The sequence below is a fragment of the Melospiza georgiana genome, chromosome 7 (assembly GCF_028018845.1).
Source record: "Melospiza georgiana isolate bMelGeo1 chromosome 7, bMelGeo1.pri, whole genome shotgun sequence".
Classification (NCBI taxonomy): domain Eukaryota; kingdom Metazoa; phylum Chordata; class Aves; order Passeriformes; family Passerellidae; genus Melospiza; species Melospiza georgiana.
This window is the reverse complement of record NC_080436.1, coordinates 17,895,962-17,911,951: the sequence shown is the minus strand read 5'-3', so window position 1 is coordinate 17,911,951 and position 15,990 is coordinate 17,895,962. Positions and strand designations below refer to the sequence as shown.

The window sequence follows — 15,990 nt, the reverse complement described above, 5'->3', positions numbered from 1 at the left end:
CATGAGTAAGGTTAAAAATTGTTATTGGCAATGAATGTCCAGTTACCTCTTATCATGATGTAGTTCTTGGGTCAAATATAGAGTTAACTGTTAGACAAGCTTCTGTAAACATAATATTGATAGTGGGGAGAAGAGATGTAACTCAGTATCACTTAACCAGCAGGTATAATAAGATTCTGAAAAACACAGAGAGTGGCCTTCAGCATACTATGTTGGTTTACTCTGATAAATAAAAGTTTTGAACCATAGGTGGAACAAACTGATAATATAATCCAGTATTTCCCTCCAGAAAAAAACCACTGGCATATACAAATTACCAGTGTAACATCTAAATTAAGTTCTGTAACTCCCTGTGTGTTTGAGCTCCAGTTGTTATGAAAGCCAAGTGCACTGCCACTGTGGAGAATGATGATACACTGAACCTTATCATAAATTCTGCCAGATATACACAGCCCCCTACCATAACTGTACATATTACAATGACTGACAGAGTGACAGAAGTGAATACACATACTCAGCAAAGCACATACCTAAAATGCCCAGCATTAAAATCAGAAACATTAACATTGTGATGTAATGCTTGGCATGCTTGGCCAACACAAACCAGCAAAAATCTGTTCTCTCCACATTTGTGCTGCTTTTGTTCCAACAGGGAACATATTTCTCATTTGACTAATTCTAGGCATAATTTAGTGTTCAAGTCACTGCAATTCTGTCACACATCTCACTGTTTATTTTGCATCAGGAACACTTGTGCCAATTCTACTGATGGAGCTCTACCTGCAAGGAGGTTGTAGCAAGGGACTGTCACTACCTTTTCCCAGGTAACAAATAACAGGACAAGAGGAAATATCCTCAAGTTGTACAAAGGGAGGCTTTGCCTGGATATTAGGAGAAATGTATTACTGAAAGGGTTATCAAGCATTGCAACATTGCCCAGGGAAATGGTGGAGTCTCCAACCCTGGAGATATTAAGAAGACATGTACATGTGGCACTGAGGGATATGGCTCACTTGTGAATTTGGCAGTGCTGCCTTAACGGCTGAACACAATGATCTTCAGGGTCTTTTCCAACATAAATCACTCTGTGATGTGAACAACTTTCTTTTCTTGCAGGAAAGCCATCAATATTCCCTGTGCATCAGCTCTCCTTGAGTAGCACAGTGTCTCCAGAGAGGTATTTCTGTAGTGCGAGCCTGTGGCTCTCTAAACACTCCTCCCTACACATCTGCCCCTATGCTCTTCACAACATATTGGGGGTTCTTGAGAAACAGGCAGATGTAAATAGCCAGAAACCAAACCAGGGGTGACTCAGATTCTCAGCAGCTGATTTGGAGACTTGTGCAAATACTTCATTGAACAAAAAGAATGATTAACTTACAACATTGAGGTTATTTTTACTGCAGTCCTGTGGTCTAGCTGAGGGTTGCTTGAATTACTTTTTTTTTTTTTTAAGGAGGCTCTCAATGTACTTACACATAGCACATTTGCACAGAGCATGAAATCTGGATCTCAGGGAAATCAAACCCAGCCACACTCAGATTACAGAAAGTCCATGATTTTACTTTTTAAACTCCTGAGTAGATGTCTCCCCAAATGCAGCAAAACAAGCATCCACCAAGAAAGGATTCAGACCACAGGGACTAGCATCTCCCTTCCCTTACACATGATTCCTAAAATACAACAACAACATTGTTCTCTGAAGGCCAATCTCTACAAATGTGACTTCTCACTGTGTTTATCTGTCTCCTCAATCTGGCAGCAAGCTCCGACCTCCCTGAGGAAAACAGTGGCTGTGATAGCTGGGACATACACACAATACTACTAGTCAGTGTAATCAGCAGGAAGCATGTTTAAAAAACCCAAAAGTCTTGCTGTAATTCACTTGTTAACATCAGATGCTACAGCTATCCACAAAGAGTTGCTGAAATAAGAGTGAGTACTGGAAATAAAAAAGGGAAGATACACTTTTGGTGTTTACACTTCTACTTCAATTTTAGTACAAGACAACTAAAAGGACACACAGAGCTGGAAACAACTTTTATATCTTAAAAGAAGTATTAGAAATACTAATAAATTCAGCTCCCTCATTCTCCTTTTAGATTAAGGCTCAGCTAATTTTGGTTTTGTAAATTCCACATTATTTCTGTTAACAGAGTCGCAGGGCTATAGGCCTGGACTTCAGAGACCAATTTTCCATCTCCACCTCATAAGCAGCTAAATTTCTCTCCCTGCATTTTTATATTCAGTCCTATGGTATAATGCAGAGCCCCTGGCTATGCTATCCTCTTGCATGCTCCCCCTTTAAAGTAAAGTTTGCATGGAAAAATGAAAAAGAGGCTGATTCTCTTTGTGTGCCTGTATTCACAATCACACAGAACATTGAAAGGGACTTCTGAAGCGTTTTACAGATTTGGGTTAGGCCAGAGGGAACCATTACAGCTGATTTCCTGAAAAATTTATGACATAATTTCATTCACTGAGAAGGTTCAGCTCTTCCTATTACAAAGTCCAATAATTTGTGGTCAACCAGAGCCTAAATTTTAGGAAAAAACCCGATCTCAACAGCTTGATTTAAAAATTTCCAAACAAGTTAATTTACATGACTGTGGAAGCAATACTTGCTTCCATAGTTATTGTAAGCCCCTCAATCTAGTTATGCTTCCCTGTTAAAGGTCACTCAAATACCTTCTGAATAGTGCAGGCACTCATACACTGCAATCATGCCAGCTCTTAACCTTCCCTTTGATAAACCAAACTCCTTAAGCTGCTCACAGTAAAAACCCTGATCATTTGCTAGCCTTTCTTCAACGCCTTTGCAGATTTTCGGTATTCCACTGAAGCCCAGGTACTGAAACTCAGAACTCATGCTCAAATATACTTTCTCTTTAGCTACCTAATTACATCCTTTCTGTTTTAACAAGAAATGCATTCATCATCTTTCCTCAGCTTCAACTTGGGAAGCAGAGCCCTAAATCTTTACTGGCATGCACATTTATCCCTCCTGTGTGGCAGCACAAGCAATTTCACCATCACACATCCTTCTCTCTCTCAGGAGCTTTTCTGACCCACTCGTAGAGGGCTAAAACAGCAGCACACTGGGAGCCTTATGCTGAAGCAGTGACTGCTGTCAGTAAGGTTGCACGTAGGAATTTACAAACCATTGTCACACCAAGATCAGCAGGCTACTGATGAATCCCAGTATTCTCTGTAGAATTTTCTTCCTCCTAATCCAGTTCTGAGATCATGGGTTAAACTAACATAAGCAAAAGGAACAATTGAAACAAACCCAAAGATTTTCTAACCTTCTTCTCTTCTGGCCTCCTATGTCTTTGCACTACTCTAGCCTAAATCAAGTAATTGATATAAAAAAAATCAAATATAAATAAACTCTCATCTCTTCCTACCTCTCTCCTTTCCGTGTAATGTGATATGATTAAGCACAGAGGTCAAAAGGTAACTGAGAAAACACTTTTGAACTTTTTTTACTATTATTTTTTTCAGTGCTGTGAATATTTCCTCTGCCCTTCCTTCCCTTCATGCTTGTATATTTATTGCAAGGTAAAAACAATTTCTGAGTTAGAAAATCATAATCAGGATAGTCTTAAATTTTGAGAATTTTCTGAAAATTAAACACCACTGCTATTGCTGTTAAGAAATATTTTTATAAAACATTATGAAAATGTAATATTTGATTCCTATAGAAGTGCTTGACTCAAAGAAAAAAATTATGAGCCACCACAAAAAAAAAAAAAAAAAAAAAAAAATTCTAAATCTGGTCTCTGCTTCTTCTCTAGGCTTATTCTCAAGCAAGAATATAAATATATAAATACATTAAAGGATTGAGTTTGTTATGAGAACACCAAAAACAGATTTAACCTTTATGGTAAAAATTGTCGAATTTTCTGCTCCAGACAAGATGAGACAGGTGCTGAGAATATTTTAGGATAAAAGAGAACTCCCCACCAAACAAATAGAGAATAAGTAAAAAAAAGAAACAAGCCTAAGAATTGAATCTGTACAAGAATTTTCTGTACTCAGAAAAGGAGCTTAGATACCACATGGGGCAAACAAGATTCCTGATTTTTCCTTTCATCTTTGAGATAGTCCTTAGCTGTGACCCTTTTCTATTTAAAAGTCTGCTCTAAGTTTTGATGAGTTTTCCTGCTCCCAGGCTGCTCCAGAACACCAAAACACAAAGATTGCACTAGGTACACTTCAATTTCCACTACAGTTCTGAACTATGCTGAGAGGTTAAGGAAAAACTCAAAGCTTTTGATTAATTCTGTGAACAGGAGAGAATAAAGACACAAGAAATTTAGTCTTCTGAAATGAATTAATATCATTACTTTTCACATACTGAAAAAAAACCACTAATAAAGGATTGAATTTATGTGTATATAGCTAATATGAATGTATAAAATGGCTAAATATAAGTGAGAAGCAAATCAGAACCAAGAATTGCCTAACTATTTTCACAGCTGTCTTCTGCTTTTCACCATCTATAAGAAATAAGGCCCTTTTCACTTAAAAATGAATAATGAAATTTCTGATTTGGATATGTTTTTCTTGCTTTTGTTTTGGGTTTTTATCAACAACATACACAGCATAAACAAACTTCAAAATGCTTTTGATTAAAAAAGCACTGTATTTAGATGTGAATCTTTAAAGGATTCCTCTAATTAAGCCTGCTCTGAAACTTAATGCAGTATCAAAGTCTGTTGGTTTGGGTTTTTTCTTTATGTTTGGTGGGGATTTTTTTTCTTTAAATTTAAGTAAACGAGAAACAAAGCAGGCAGAAACCTGTCTTGTCTAAGGAATACACAGGCAAGAAATGAGATGCTCTTTCCCTAGTGGTAACCTGGGGAAGCAGCTGAAACTCATGGTGAAAATGGACAGACTGAATATAGAGAAGACTGGTCTGAAAGGCACAGCTACTCAAATCAGCCTTGCTCTGTTACTTGAAGTGAGCTGGTCAGTGCTCCAAACCTGGGTGCTGCTGGTTTCCAGGCACGCAGAGGAAAGCAAAGTTTGACAGTGCAGCTTTAAACTGCCATTACCTTCAGATTGTCACGAAATTGACTGTATTTACATGAAAAGACTACAAGTCCACCCACATTCCGAAGGAATGAGTATGACAAGAGTTACATTTCAGCTACATTTTTATAATATATTAACTAATAACTATTGCAGCAATTCTCAGTTTTGCACAGAACAATGTGACAAAGGTCTCAGGCACAGCAGGAAAGCTGACCATGTACAGCCAGGATACTGCAAAAGCAGCCACTTCATCAGACATATGGAGAATTACTTTTCTCTAAAGCTGCTCTAGAATTTTGCTTAGAACTTATAAAACTCAGGTTTGTAATTAGGAACTAGAAAAATCTTTGTAAGCAGAGTGGTAAAACACGCTACTTTCCCTAAACTACAATTCTGTGACTGCTTGCTTTGAAGGGAGATGTTTTAACACAGTCTATTTGCAAAACATCCTTCAGTTATCTAATACCTAAAATATCTATGATTAACCACCCTGTCTCTTTAAAAAGCTTTCTTGCATCAGGAACATACTGCTAACTTGAGAAGAAAGCAATTCAGGGCAGATAAAGGCTTCTGAGCTTCCTGTGTTGACTAGTAAAAGAAATAAATATTGCTGAAATGTAACAAAGAGTAACTCCAAGTTTTCTGTTACGAAAGACATAAAACACTGATCCAAAGACCAGATTTTATGGAGGACTCAGCAAATTGTAGGATTTGCACACAGAAACTGTACTTTAAATTAGGATGACCTAATTACTTTTGCATGCAATAATGGATGCAATGCAGCAATTTAGAAACCATTTTTCAAAATCCACCTGGTGGATGCCAGACTCCTGCATAGGGGTAGGGACAGGCTGCACCTGGTGACTTCTGTTCTTCACCAGTGCCTGTCAGTGCACTTGGAGACAGGGCTCCCTGTCTGACTGCTGATCTGGAAACTGAGAGAAGGACGCTCATCCATCCAATTCCTCTTTGAAAAATACAAAAGCAATAGGAAAATCTATAAAATAATTAATGTTTGAGAAGATTCTCCCTTAATGCCTAACTGTTTTCCTTTAATAAACACTTCCCCCCCCTCCTTGTAATTATATGTATGATATTCTAGAAGAAGAGACAGAAAAGGGCTTATTTAGGCTCACCAATTTCACAGAGCTGCTCTTTGAGAGATTCCTGACAGGAACTAGGGAACCTGCACCTTTCTGTTAAAATACCAGAAACTGAAAAATCTGTCAAGTTCAAGTGACAATCCCCTGTTTTTGGCAGCTTTTCCCCCATATCTAACTCAGTGTACCGTACCAGGTGTTTTCTTCAAGCTCAGAGGTGTTTTAAAATTTCAGTAAAAGACTCAGGAATTTTGTGAGAAAAATATACCGCCTTCAGTAAACATTTTTCAGGGCTTCCACAGGCTGAGAAGATTTTTTCCAAAAACTCCTACTACAGCTGAAAGAGCTCTCTGCTGCTTTACGTCAAAGCTCTAGAAAGACAAAGAGGGATTCCTGGCTTGGTAAAAAATCTAAGGATACAAAGAAAAGGGACTACAAAAAATTGGGAAAATGAGCACATGGAGAGTAAAGGGCCTCTGTAGCCAGGTACTTGGGCAATAGATAGCAAAGACCAGAGGTCTTTTTAGCCACAGAACAGAGGTCTGTGCTGACAGAATCTGGGCTTGATTATGTGATCCCTGAACTTCAGCTTTCCTCACCTGTATCTCAGAAAATACCTATTACTTTTTTTATTTCCTTAATAAATGGCAATAGGATGACTTTTCATGTTGTGAATTGGATGATTCTGGCTATGAACTGAAAAATGTGAACTTTTATATCCGTAACAACTAAAAGTGAAATAGGAACATTTTTATGTTTTCAAAAGAGGAATACAAGGCAAACCTGAAGTCCTTGTGTGCCTGCATTATTATAAAGGGCATAAGAGATTTTTAAGAAAAACATTATCATTTCTTAATTAAAAAAAACCCTAACCAACAAAAATCCTCAAGAAAAATGTCCAGCTACCCTGCAGAACACCACTCCTAAGTGAATTGCTTAAATTTCCTTTCTGTGCGGGTAATGAATGTAAAGTATGGCTCTTAAAAAATTTTACCTCCTCTCTGGAGTCAGATGGAGAGAACCAGAAAAGGTCATTTCCCTTCAGCACTCCAAAAAAATAGAAAAGGGGAATTCAGAGCACAGGGACAGAGTGCTTGGATAAAAAGGATGGTAGATAACGGGTTGGCAACATCCAGTTGGCTGCATTTGTAATCTGCTCCTGCCATATACAATCCTGTGCTGCAAAGCGTACTTTGGCACTGCAGCAGGGTGTTAAGTGGCTGAATTCAGACCCTGCTAAGGAAAGAGAAAGCTCCCAAGCCACAGTGTCCTGCCAGAAAGGCAGAAGAGGCACTTGGCACAGAGGGGCGAGTGAAGCTGGTGATACGGGTGCCCTGTGCTCTTATCTGCTGAACTCAGCTTCTGCCTTGGTGATTACTGTGCCCTTCAAATGAGAAAGAGATAGGCAGCAAATAAAAATGTGAGTAATAATTGAAAATGCAGAAGAGGAAAGAGAAAATTAGTTCCTCCCTGTAGTTGTCTTGGGGGTAGGCCAGGGATACTTAGTCCAGGCAGGGCTAATGTTGGAGAAGAGTCAGAAATTTCTGACTGAGTTACTAGTCAGCTCCTCTTCCCTTCCTGTAGCACATTCCAGCTGGCTCACCTTCACTGGCAGATGTAAAATATCTCTGGTCCACTTTGCAAGGGGACTGAGAGAACTCTAATACAAAGAATCAGCATAAAGCTACTCGAAGAGAAATAAGACACTGAAGCAATAACTAGGCCACTTCAACCCATGTGTCCTCTAAAACATGAAGGGTATGAACTAGCATTTAGAAACCAATCATGGGCTAGTTAGATGCAAAATGTTTCACTAATGTGAAAGCTACAAGAGATGCTCTAATCTTTGATTACCCCTGAGGCCATAACAAACTCAGAAAGAAGCATATGAATTGCTGATTATTTTCTATGATGATAGAATCTGAGAAGCTGCTGATAATGTATTTGTGCAGATTGACAGGTCCCTGGCTGTACTACTTCAACAAAATGTGAGCTGTGTAGTACTGCTCTCATTTCAGAACAAGGCAGAATATACTGGAGTTTTGAGATTTCTCTTTTTAGGGAGTACACAACCCTTACATCAGGAGATGGAGACAGTGATCGTGAAGTGATCTTGCCATTGCAAGATGAACCCTGGCTTTCAGCCACTTTAGCACATGTACCATGATGTGATCACAAAGTATCCTTTCATCATTCCGTACACAAGATGGATGATAGGAGATAAATAATCGGGGAGGTTTAGAGAAAGAATGCGTGGTGGAAACCAGCAAGTGTAAAATTCAAGATCATGTTATAATAAACACACAATAGGGATCACAGTAAAATTAACTTTGATTTCCACTGACTATATACTTCTCATACATATTTTTGAATGTAATCAATACTCAAGTTTTTAACCTGTTAAGGCATCTTTAGAGTCATTTTAGTATGCTGAAAAGAACTCTGCTTAAACAATACCTTCTGGTCCACATCCATCTCAAACTGGAAGTGCTAGTTTGGGACGCTCCTATAATGATGGTCCCTAATTTTTTATAAACAAGAACATTTTAAGTAATAATAGCTGATAATTTGATTCAAGCTCTGCATTTCAGATGGGGTACTGAAATGGGATATTCCATTTGGAACCTGATGCCAGGACAAATGCGATGTCACCTTTGGATCCACTGCTGCAGCATTTCTGACAGAGGGTTTGTCCTTCCATGCAGCAACTCGGGCTCAGACTCTGACAGTCTGATCATGCCTCTGCTGTTCTGACAAAACGACTCGCTGCTGATATGAAAAGAGCAGGGAAGACAGCACCTATTCTGCAATACCTCTTTGCTCAGAATCCTTCATCCTGCCCTTACAAGATCCCCTTCTGGCTGATCTGTTGAAACAGAAAAGTTTTATTGCCCTTACAGAGGAATAAACATAGGTATCCAGTGAGTTAGTTTAATCATTCTCCAAATAATTTTTCCTATATAATAAGTCCTAATGAACAAAGACAAATTTAATTGGGACATGAATTGGCAACTACTTTACATACATCCACAGCATATTTAGAACCATTAATGATTTAAAGATAAGCAAAGGGGAGACAGCTTAAGCTAAATCACACAATTTCATGAAGAAAATAACGTATGACTGGGGTAGGCATTTCTTTTACAAAAATCAGGGTCTGCTCACTGCTTCAGCTGAAAGTACCCCTTGTGGAGAGAAGCTAGGGATCAAAACTCTCCCACAAACAAAATGGGAACACTAATGTTTTATCTGGAGAATCACAGATGTTTTCAGAACTGAAAACTGTCAAAGTTAACTAAATAAGAAAGGGTTTACCCCAGATTTTAAATATGTTTCCATAAATAAGAGAAGTTCTTTTGGGGAAAAAAAACTGTAGGGAGGGCTCCTTTGAAGATGTTTATAGTTAATACATTTTACCTTGTTTTTCTGCCTCAGTAGTTACCGTATTAAGCTCCCATGCAGAAAACTTCCCTTTTTTTAAGGCCACTGATATTAAGTTAGAAACCACCTCCTGGCAAGGTTTAGAAAAATGTTTCTGTCTCTGACAGAAAAGCCATTGAAAATGCAGGTGGATCTACAGAAATTTTGTCTCAGACTGTTTCTTTCTGCCACCTTCAGTGAACACGTGCAAGCACAATTAGCACCCCAGAAGGGTCCCCTCAGCCCCTTGGAAGGCAAAGAGATGAAGGGAAGCACACTGGAGGTTTCCCTGTCTGCAGTCCTTGACAAATCCTCCTATGATTGAAGTGCATAGATTTCCTGATTGATCCATAAAGGAAATGATGGCTTTTTTGGCTCTTCTAAAAATCACTTCCTGCATAAGATAAAGACTGTGTCTCTTTGAGTGATGCATATGTTATGGATCAACTGGATTTTGCTTCTTTAACTCAAAATTATCTTTTGGAAAAAATTGTTTTAAACATTTTTATACCCTATTGCCACCACTTTGGAATGAAAAAGGAAAAAAAAAAAAGACTACACATACAAAAACCTAGAAATCTACATTTGCAAAGGTTGTGCTAAGTTAGAAATAAAGGAAGTGCATGACAGCTGGCATTCAATGTGCCTGTCAGTAGATAATCATGAATGATTTAGTTTTCCAATGAGCTTTGAAGGCCATTGTGAAAGACTCTTAAGGAAAATCAATACTTTCAAGATAAATGGTAAAGTCTGCAAATTAGAAACAGAGAAGTACTGAACCACTGTTTCTTAAAATAAAGAGTTTAAATATGCAATGTCTGTGGTGTATAGCAGCATGATTTTATACAATTATCAAAATTCCAAGGGAGGAAGTAGACACCAAGTTGGCAATGTTTGCCAATTACCCCAGGTCTAATTTCTAATCAAACCTACAGAAGTTTGGAAAGGAATGACAGTTGTGAATGATAAACCTGTCAGGAATCAGGCAAATGAAAGGTAACCCAGATAAATATAAACTAGGCAAAACTAGTGTAAGTATAAAAATTAATCTGTCTCTAGAGGCTACTGCAGCTTTGATGTTCAGTAATATCATCAGAAAGCAAATAATGGTTGTTTAAGTCTAAAACTACATCTCTGAAGAAAAGTTTCTGAGTCATAATGAACTGTTCTGTGAAAAAGCTCACCCAGAAAATCTGTGCAACTGGAAAGCAAACAAATCAGCAACAAACAAAATTCCTGAGAGTATTAGGAAGAGGCTGGAGAATTAATATGAATTTCATCATGTCTAGATATGGTAATGACACACTGCTTCTTTAATATGGTATTGCGTTTTGAGCCTGCTCTTTTAATGTACCTTTTTTTTTCTAATCTTTTAAATCTTTGTGCAAATGCACATCCCCACATTACCCGATAAAGGCACACTTTTCACATGCATGTTCTGCAATGAATTAGCAATGTTTGCTGCTGTTCACATGCTGGGCTGCTGGCACATGGGAGAAGCTGGTTCCCGTGTCACCCTGCCCCATATCCCCACGGGCTGCAGCACCAGGCCTGGCAGCAGGGTGGAATTGCACAGCATGAGGAGAAATAATGCTGCTGCTGTTCTAATTTCAGACAGACGGTTAGTTTGTGGAAGGGAACCCTTGGCAGTGGTTCAGCTGGTGGCTGTGTGGTGGCGGTGACCCTGCTCCCCTTTCTGCCCCCGCGGCCACGGTGACGAGCGCAGTGTGCAGCAGTTCAGGTGACGGTCACCCACAGACACACCGTCCCTGCTGACTGGGCAGAAATGACTACAACACTTTCCCTCCTCTTGCTTAAACATTTAAGCTAAAATGTGATGGCAAACAAGCATTTTGATAACACTCATTGCCTTTTTATGAGCTGATAAAAAAGTGAGAAGTAAAGAAGGGAGTAATTTTTAATTGCTGCTCTGATGAACTTGAAGAACCACAGAAGTATTATTTTGGCAATATTTTTTGTTTGTTAAAAAAAAAAACGACCCAAGATGCTTTACCATAAAGTTAAAATAACAAGTTTACATTTTTCATATTGGCTGGCTGTGCAGTTTTACACTTTAATGTTGAAATTATACAGAATTAATAATATTCTCCAGTTGCTTTCCTGGTCATATTAGACTTAGCTTGATTCACAGCAGTGCAGGATTTAGGTCTTACCTGTCACACTTGTCTGTCCGTTAGCTTTTATTTTTTCCTTTTTTACAGCATATAGAAATACACATGTCCAGAGAAATGCTCCAAATAATTCTATCATTTCTCAAATGTTTAGCATAGCATACAGTTGTTCTTTTCAATGTGCAAACACCACCTCAAGAGACCAAGTTAAAAATCAATCAGCCCTCTTCACAGTGAGAAGGTTGAATACCACTCCAAGCCTTTCATACGGGGTGAAAAGCCATGGCACAGAATAAAAGGGCTCCCTAGAACTGTGTAAGTAATGCACTGTTTTAAGGCAGCTTCAGGATTGGATATTAGAACCAGATTGGAAAGCATACACTGAAACTAAATGTGGAAACACCTTTACTTACTGTGTTAAAATTTGGGAAGAATCCAACAGCAGAGCTGCTGTCCACAGGGAAGGGCATAAAGGGTTTGATATCCAGGGAAGGCTGCATCATCAAGGTAGGTGTGCGCACAAGGGTGGGAAGTGTAGTAGTGCCTGCCAAGAGCAAACAAAACCAGGAATTCATGGTGTTCTCCTTTCTGTAGCACACACAGTATAGCTGACACAACTGCCAAGAAAAAATTATACAGGGGATGATGAAAAGGCTCTGTAGGAGTTTATATCATTAAAAGGAACCTATTTACACACAGGACAGACGAGGCAGAGCACTTGCCTATGGCCATGGATACTCAGAAGCTGAAGAGAAGACATATGGTATATAAATCACACTGGCAGGTAGAATAAATCCTTTCTACAGCTGCAAAATTCTACTTGTGCCAAAAAGGCCAGGATGGTGCCCATGAATGTCAGATGCTTCTGCAATTCATGGTTGCCTACTAGATCAGCCAGCACAGACAATACATGAATGCTGAAATCCAGAGGTTTGTTTCCAAATAGTGATCTGCATGTTATTTTTCCCCTCTTCTGACTAACTATCAGGTGCTAAACAAACAACATTTCATTGAACATGTAAAAATTTGCCTTTTTTACAGTGCAAGGCAAATATTAGAAAACAGCCAACAATTAAATAATCAGCTAGCATACTGATGAACACAATTCTTTACATGCAATGCTAGCTATTTTATAAATTGGAGCTCTCCAAACAAAAGTTTTCTAGAAATATATATGCTGAATTTTTTTCTGTATACACATAAGAATCATTGCCCAACAAGATCCCAAAGGAATGGGCAGGCACAGATGTCCAAATATTCATTTTAAACTAGCTATCTACCCTATTCACACAAGAAGTGTGCCTAGCACACAGCTCTGAGCTATGCCTGTGGGAGTATATTTTTCCCCTGAAACCATACAAAATATATTTCAAATAAAATTTCCATCATTGAAATACAAAGTGGAAAAAAAAAAACAACAAACAAACCAGAACCAAAACCACAAACCAAAAAAACCCTCAGTGTCTCCTTCCTGGATTGAATAAATAATTCAACACCGACAGGAGCAGGCAGTGGAACATAAGTGTCCCACACCTCTAAAGGAGGGTGAGTCACTCTGTCTCTCCTACCTCTGTCACAATTTCTCCATAATTACCTCCTCCTCCCACTCACCAGTGGCCAGCAGCTGGGAGCATAACAGGCCTCTGAGGAGCTTCCCTTGTCTCAAGCACAGCTTACACAATACCTGAGCTTTTTCTCATGGAAGACATCTGAGCTTTTCTAACCCAGCCAGGAAGGGGATGGGCAGGAGGGAAGGGAAGGGGGACTGAGAGTGAGTGAGAAGGAAGGGGTTAGAGAAGTAAACAACCAATTTTCCTTCTCTTCTCCCATAAAATCAAATCATTTGTGTCCACTTGCAAAATGCCAGGCAATCCGTATGGGCTGCGCAAGCACCAGTCTTCCATTAAGGGATCTCCCTTTCTGCCTGTTAAGGACACACAACACTGAAGGCAAAGGAGACATTTTCCTGCTTTTCACTGTCCTCTCACCACAGTCACAATTGCAAGTCCATCTTATGGTATCCAAGAGGAAAGCTAAGTTCAGAAGCCAGATGGGGCTGCATGGATTTTTTGGATGAACAAACACTTGTAACTAGCCCTGAGCTCCAATTTTGTTGATGCTGGAGAGACAGTCATTTTGATCTCAGCTGCAGCATAGTAAACATTATATTATGGTCTAGCACATGAATAGCAGGCTGTAATCTATTCTGTTTCTTCTATAGGAAAAGCATCATGATTGCACAAAGATGGGTCAACGACAGCCATGCAAAGAGAATGTTTCATACCATCCCAACAGAGCTGCACAACTTGAAAGGAAAAATATGCTTGAGAAACTTTCCCAGAATATTTTCTCCCTTCTTCTATCCCAATACTTTCATAAATGTCAAGTTTGTTCCTGCATAAGCCCGTGAGACTAATTGACAGTTGTGCCTAATTAAGTGTACGTCAAAGCTTATTCAAGTGGAGTCACAAACGTCAAAAAGCTAAAGGCTAACATGCCTATAGTTTCTTATTTATATCCATAATGGAAAAGATGAATCAATAGGAAAGCAGTGTGTCAGAGAATTTATCCAAAGAAAATATCTTCAACTGCAAAAATGATGATTAGTTCTACTAGCTGGTTCTGAAACAGTAGATTTACATAATTTGGACTTCAGACTTGCATTCAAACAGGAACTATGTTGTATTCAATTACCTAAAGGGCCATCATCAATCTAACTTCTGCAAGTTTCTCTTTGAAGTTCATAAGCAATTAAAGATCTGTGAAGTTAAAGAAGACCTATCCTCTCTTTACATAAATGTACTTCAATGAAGCTATGGTTACATATTCTAACTCAATTTTACAGAAAAAAAGCCCAACAGAATACACTTAGATTGTGACTGACATTTGAAATCAAAGTTACTTTTCTGATACTGTCCTTATTCAATGTATAGAAAGCATGTGGCATAAAATCTTTAAGGCATCCTTCTGGAAAAAAAGCAACCTTCTTTGTACTCCTTGGTTGAGCACAGAATCTTTCATGTGAAAAAGACATCTGAAACCTCTCTCTAATTTTTCAGTCCATGTTTTTTCTGCTGCCAGAGTAATTTATAACCAGGAGACTAAAATACATTTAGAGCCCACAAAGAAAAGAAAATATATACACCTACCAGACTGATTAGTGAAGGCATTAATAATAAAAAATGTGTTTGTTTTGTTTGCCAATTTACTACTTCAACAATTGCCAGTCAAATATCGATAACCCTGTTGAACTGAAGTTTGGCTTAGACTCACCTCTGAAAGCCTCTGAAGGAATTATCTTGTCAAGGTGGCCTAAATTACAAGTAGAAGCACTTCATGAAAAAATCATCAAATCAAATGCAATAGGGCAGTTTTGCCCTGGCATTTCTCCCAATGGTCAAATAGATTCTCACTACTACTTCACCAAATCTTTATCCAGACCTGAACTAAGCAGGAATATTGGCACAAAAAAAGTTGTTGCTGACAAGCTTCATTATCATTATCTTTCATTAATTTAACAGATGTTTATAATTTCATTAGCATTTTAATGATAAAGAGAACTTACCATGTCAAGAACAGATTGTTTTAAACTACCTGTAAATCTTTACAAGAAAGAGCAGTTATATTTATTCCAAAGGTATTTGCTTATTTCAGCTTATACTTGTTAAACACTTTTTTATAACTTCAATTTTGACTTCCACAGCAGGAGTTATCTAAATACTGGGAATGCACGCTGTGGACAGACTTTGCAACAGGCACTAATCCTCACTGGTCCCTTTAACTCTTGTCAAAGGGGAGGAAAACAGGTTTTCAGCTGACCCAAAATGTCTCATTTTACTAAAAGTTTTTCTTCTTCCTACACATGTTTATCTGAACAAAAAAGTCCCTGTGTAACAGGTGCTGCTCCTCTTTAGCCATGCACACATGGCTTTGCATACACTGCAATGCACTGGGACACTGATGTTCCTATAGAAGTCAGGAAAGGTTGTAATCTTTACCCAAATTTAATCTGCCTCTAACAAATAAAGTGCAATGGATTAAGCAGCACAAGTGATATTTTTGGGGAGTAATTAGGTCTTGTATCTGTCCCTCCTGTGGCAAGATGTGTCCCCAGGGCCAATGAAGCAAGCTTTAGCCTGTTGCCAACAAAGGGACAGGTAACATAAGGGCTTGAAGAATCTCTAACAACATCCCCACTTTTCCAGCTTCACAGAAAAAAAAACCAGAATTCCAGACCAGCAGGACTGCAGTTTTGGCAGAGGGAATCACAGTTAACCTCGGCCATGGTAAACAGTCAC

General features: G+C 38.6%; 1 protein-coding gene across 7 annotated transcripts in view; it reads right to left on the bottom strand.

The window, feature by feature from the left end:
* ZNF385B (zinc finger protein 385B) overlaps positions 1-15,990 on the bottom strand; it is a 147,406-nt gene that overhangs the window by 39,212 nt on the left and 92,204 nt on the right. For 5 of the 7 annotated variants that reach the window (XM_058027844.1, XM_058027845.1, XM_058027847.1 and 2 more), the window contains one exon: positions 12,106-12,236. The exons of the other annotated variants lie outside the window; for them this stretch is intronic. In XM_058027844.1, coding sequence (XP_057883827.1) covers positions 12,106-12,236 — 131 coding nt within the window. The remainder of the gene's footprint in view (positions 1-12,105; positions 12,237-15,990) is intronic. 7 annotated transcript variants of the gene reach the window in all.